Below are 6000 nucleotides of genomic sequence, written 5' to 3'. Positions count from 1 at the left end.
TTGAGGTTTTTTTTTTTCAAATTCGTACACCAATCATTGCTTACGAGGAGCAAATGTTTTGCTCATCTTTGCCTGCTGTAATATATGTCTAATAACTTTTTTCTATGCTTGGCTACATAGTTTTGTGCAAAATGCGTCAAGCATTTTAAATTTTGTTTTTGTTTAAAGGGAAGTGCAAAATGTTTTTTTAATACTGTTTTTTTTTTTTTGGTTTTTTAATTTTTTATAGTTTTTTTTTTTTAGTTTAAATTTTAACATTTGTATTGTTTTACATTTTGTCGTAATTATTCTTTTTTTTTTTTTATACATGATATGTATTTTTGTTTAAAATGTAGCACGACAGAAGGTTAACCCTAGTAGACATGCCTTAAACCCATATTCGAAGTATTATTGCGAGGATTACCACTAAACTGGAGGTTATTTCTGTTTTATTTGAGCTACTCGTACATTTTTCTTGTGTAGGATTCGGTGTCAAGTTTGCTGGAAAAATAATAAAGAAATTAAAACATAATCTCCCCTGTAGTTTTTAAAACTTGTGAAAACAAGTACCAATGTGAGAAGGCGATGCAAAGCTATTTTTTGGTAAGTTATTTGGACCTCTTAGAGGAGTGTGAAACTTCGCTTTGCAATCAAAAAAAAAGTTGTGCTACCTGCGTAATATATGAAAACAGAAAAAATTCCTGAAAATTTGAAGCACGACTTTGCTTGCTAAATGTAGTTTCACACTCACCTAAGGAATCCAAATAACATACCAAAAAAGCAGCTTTACATTGCGTTCCGCGTTTTTTTAATGTAGAATTTGACTAGAGTATATTAAAAATTTGATTTAATTGTTTTAATAAAATGACAAAATAACAAATTTGAAAAAAAATAATAATAACAAAATAAAAATAATAATTATGGCAACAAAATGATTAATAAATCATAAAAAATAATTTTAAAATGAAATTTTTTACCCTAAAATATTTAGAAATCTTCTTTTGAAATAATAAAAGTTTCTTTATTTATCTATTTCTAAATTACTTGATTCATTTTGTTATTGTATTTTTATTGTTTTAAACAAAACTAAATTGCGTTCAAAAATTTTAAAAAACATTTTTATAAATAATTTTTTATTTTACACTTTCCCTGTATCCCTGAATAGCAATGGAAACGGAACAAAAAAAATGTATTTTCAATTACTAACAAATCCGAGGTGACTTTCAGATGACCTGAAAGCCAAGGTCAAATGCAAGATGTCTTAAAGATGCTCCCATTTAAGCTAAAAAATTTTTTGAGCTTGAAAAACCGGTCTGTATTTGAGATATCCTTAAAAAATTAAAATGGTCCGCACTATAGAATGAATTAGTCAGTCAGTCTAGGGATAGAGACAAAATAGATGAAGCAATCAGATTTATTGTATCCTTCCCTCTTTTCTATTTGATCTAATCTTTTTGAATGTAAAATTTATCTTTGCGTGACTTATTATTTCTATATTTACCTGTCACAGAAATAAGTTGAGGTAGGTATTTCTTCCAAAATGCGCATTGTTTAAGCCGTGGGCCACGTCCTGTTTCAGATGTATTTACATCCAAAGTTAAAAATTCTCTACCATATGCCGTATGTACGGGCCAATATGTTGACATCCATGTACCATCACTTTTTAAACTTGGATTCCTATAAATAGAAAATAGTAAGTACAAGAAATTGATTGAAAATTTGCATCATAAAGAATATTAATTTGTTTTTTGCAAAAGAATAATCAATAAATGAATAAAATTACTGATTGTGTATTAAAAATTGTTTCACATTTATTAAAAAAATTCACCACATTGGAATTCCATAGTTTTCTGAGATGATACTACATTGATTTATACGGATTCTTTTCCTAACTGTAGTTATCAAGGAAAACATTTTATTTATTAAATATTATAAATAGTTAATAGGACAAAGGATATAAAATTATCAGAAAAATGGATTGGATGATATATTACAGTAAAATACATTTTTTCCCTCTTTGGGTAGAAAAGATAGGTACCTTTTCGCCCCTCTGAGCTAGAGGTAGTTGTCTTTTTCCGCTTCTATTGAGCAGAAAAATAGTATATACGCCACGATTCAACTAAAGAATGTCTCAAATCTCATGTTTGTCACCCTCGAATTCATCTCGGGTGACAATCAACATAAGATCTGAGACATTCATTACTTTTGCTTCCTAGATGTGTAATATAGATTCTATTAATTTTACTGGGATTAATTAAAAAATTATCTTTTTTATTCCTTTTTTCCAAAATCTTATGCTCGGCCCAAAAATTAATTATGACAGAAATATCTTTCATGTAAAAGTATGTTGTACTGAAATCGAGATATTTTTTTTATATGTACAAGGTCTTGCAAGGCAATTCTGGCGAAGGCCTTTTTTTTGCTTTTATGGGATCTTAACTCTTGAATATTCTTCTAAATTTAACTCACTTCCTTCAAAGTTTACTTGAGTTGTTTTATCGAGGCCAGCATTTAAAAAAACAAAGCAAATTTGTAAGGGACACAGTTTAATTTAAGTAGTTCGATCTTTTAATTCTGATTTAAAATAACTTTTATTTAGGTAAAATTCGAATTTAAAAACATATTACGCTTATATCTAAGTCAATTTCGATTCGACTTGCATCTCTTCATTCGAGTTTCAAAGTTGACTTCTGGTGGAAAAGTCTCGAATGAACAATATGAACAAAATTATGTAGCATTATTACAACAAAATTATGTATTTTTATATTTCTGATCGTTTCCCGGTGCTCGAAAATATTTTTACTCCACTTATGTTATTCATAATGCAGTATTCTGCGATAATCGAAAAAATCGAAGGCTTACTATCTTGCAAATTCAATTAACCATAATTATTTAGAGATTTTATTTAGTTAAAATTGCCACAAATTGGAAAAAGTTCATATAAAGAGTGGTTTTTTTTTCGAAAAATTGGCTTCTATATAGTGCATACAAAAAAATTTTTATAAAGATTCAATGGAAATTTTTTTAATACACAATATGTATGATATGAAAATATACGGCTAAAGTATTGATTATTACGAAAATGTTTAATTTATGTATCTTTTTTTTTCTGTTTAATGATAAAAGTCAGTCAAATGAAAGTAGTTAAATAAAAAGCACGTAAGGTATAATGAAAAAACATATAAAAACCATTTTTTTAATTTAATTTTCTTATTATTAAACATAAACAGCGAATTGTATATACACAACGATAATCAGAAGCTAGCTACTCCTGAATCGAGAAATCAGTTCAGCAATCATATAGTCAGTTCAGTAATAAAGATAAGCTTTGAAACTTAAAATGAAGCAAAGAGAATGTTTTTCTTGCGGAAACTATAATTCTCCTATTACAAAAATTAAATAAAAATAGAAAATTTCAGTCTCCAATATTTTCTATGCAATTTATAACTGAAAATTTGTTGCTTTTCTAAACTTTTTTTGACGTCTTTTAAGGGAATCTTCGTGTGTGTGTAAGCAATTCTTTTTGATGAACAATGAAAAGAAAGAATTTTGAGGTTTTTATCATTTGTTTATTATTATCTTAAGGTTATGTTAAACAAATTTAAAATAAAAATATTTTTTAGAACGGAATTTATACCACACTGAAGACACCGCATTAATAAAAATGACATTAACTTCCTTTACGATAGGATTTCGACCGATTGGCTTATTTGAAAGAAAAAAAAATGGACGAACTAGAATCTATTCTCGAGTTATGATGGAGAATAGATTTGAGAAAAATGCATTTTAAGTTTCAAGCGCTTATCTGAACCTGCCAATATCTTCTTTTTTTATTTGCTGTATCTTTATAACAAATTTAAAAAAAACACGGTACCAACATATTTTACACATGTTAAGATATCAATTTACGCAAAAAAGTTAATGTTTTGAGCCCATTACACGGGGGGGGCACACACTGTCCTAGCTCAATCCGATTTTAGTATAGCAAACCACGGTTAACCTTCGGTTTCCATTTCTGGGTGCAAACTTAGGCACTTCCTAAATGTTCCGTGATCACAACCTAATCTGTAATTTTTTCGGCACTTTATTTTCTCTCATGTGGTTTTGGTAATATACGAATTTTTATTGCTTTAGTTAGGCAAGCTGAATTCGCCCCAAACTGATTCTTCGGCATGCCTCACTACAATTTCTAGTCGGGATATTTGGTTTATATAGTTTTATATGAACATGTTTAATCAATATGTGCTACCAACCAATCAATATATTATTACATTTCCTGCAAGGCTTCTTGTAGTAAATGTTTTCAATCGCAAGAAAAACATGATTGTGCATTGGGTATGTTTTTATACAAAATATCTGAATTCATGTGTGTTATAGTTATTTACGATACAAGTTATAGTTATTTACGATAAAAACGTTTATGAGTGTGACAAAATGTATGCTTAACAACATTTTGCTGCATTCATTTGTGATAAACGTTAGTGTATGTATTCCCTAAATACACAAATTTCATTTGATATTTGTTGAATTAGAGAATAGCAAAAACGTTATCCTTATACGTTTCCGAAAATCATTTGACACTTCAAGATAAAAATACCATCTCTCGTTTCTACCATTTAATGATACAACGGTGTGCAGGTTGTTCCTACATTTATTTACAATATTAACAACAATTGCTCCAGTATCAACAATTTTAGAGCTACTCCGATGTTTGATTCTAATACGACAGCCTTTCATAACCTATCTTTCCTCATCCAGAAAATACTACTATTATATGTACACTCACCACCAAAATTAGAGTCCCGTTAATTTAAAAAAATTGAAATATTGGAGAAATTATCTGGGTTATTTACAAATCATTCGAATGCTTTGTGTCGAGAATTAGTAGGAAATCTAATATATGCATTCGAAAGATTCTGTATTTCTCTGCCCTCTAACCTTTGAGCTTTTTTGATGAAATTGGATATTATCGAATTTAAACTTTTTTCTAAAAGTAAAATTTACGGACCGTGTACACTTTTAAAACTTTAGAGAATTATAAGATAGCTTTTCATTCATCCTACTCTCGAAACAAAACGGTGAAAGTTGGTAAAAAAAATTTCAGTTTCGTATTCAAAACTAATAAAAAATACAAGCATTCGAATGAATTGTACATATTCTTGATAAGAAAGTTTTTCTCGGAGATAGAGGTATCCCACCATAAGCATTCTGTAAAAAACTAGCCAAGTCTCGATGGAGCTGTATGTTTATCTCAAAAAAGTAAAGTCGTGCCAAGTCTTTAAGGTTCCTTACTGCGATTTCCTTATTATTGCAGTTAATGTTGTATGACTTGGCCGTGAACGTTGACGTGTCCCAAATTGGTGCAATGGTATCATGGAGCACCTGGTTTTGTACCCTTGTGTATCCTTCAACGGCCAAGTCACACAACATTAACTATAATAATAAAGAAATCGCAGTAAGGAACCATAGACTTGGCACGACTTTGTCTAGATTTCATTACTTTTTAGAGGTAAACAAGCAGCTCCATCGAGACTTGTCTAGTTTTTTACAAAATGTTTTTGGTGGGATTTCACTTCTTTTTGTAGAAACGTGGGCATATTGATTTATTTTTTTCAGGGTCACCAGGTATTCCAGATCTTCGATTACCCTAGTTTTTATAGTCTGAGTTTATGGGAAGTACTAGTTCTATTCTGATAATCATGAGTGAGTGAGTGAGTGACATAATTGCGAAACTTTGCTTTCGCGCAACTTTGGAACTAAATGACCTACATACTTGAAATTTTTGTATTTTATGTATGTAATTATAACTTACTGGATGCCGAAAATTTCTGCGTTCTGGTCTTATCCAGAGATTCTCAAACAGGGGTCTGAAAATGCGATGAAATGGTTCCAGTAAAGGATGGTACTCCCGTGCCCGGATTTAAAATTTTGTTAGTATTTTAGTTTTCTTAAAGATCATTTTTGAAGTGAAAACTACTTTAGACACGTTGGGCACTTTTGTGATGGGGTAAAAGCACTAAA

At 29.8% G+C, this 6000-nt stretch overlaps 1 protein-coding gene across 1 annotated transcript in view; it reads right to left on the bottom strand.

Annotated features, from left to right (window-relative positions):
• Positions 1-283: 283 nt before the first annotated feature.
• The window catches only part of LOC123293737 (acetylcholinesterase-like), a 64506-nt gene continuing 58789 nt past the window's right edge, over positions 284-6000 (bottom strand). The window contains exons 4-5 of the mRNA XM_044874639.1: positions 1481-1656; positions 284-480 (exon numbers count right to left, since the gene is read on the bottom strand). Coding sequence (XP_044730574.1) covers positions 368-480; positions 1481-1656 — 289 coding nt within the window. The 3' untranslated portion in view covers positions 284-367. The remainder of the gene's footprint in view (positions 481-1480; positions 1657-6000) is intronic.

Source organism: Chrysoperla carnea, chromosome 2 (assembly GCF_905475395.1).
Source record: "Chrysoperla carnea chromosome 2, inChrCarn1.1, whole genome shotgun sequence".
Lineage (NCBI taxonomy): Eukaryota > Metazoa > Arthropoda > Insecta > Neuroptera > Chrysopidae > Chrysoperla > Chrysoperla carnea.
This window is presented reverse-complemented; position numbering and strand designations above follow the sequence as displayed.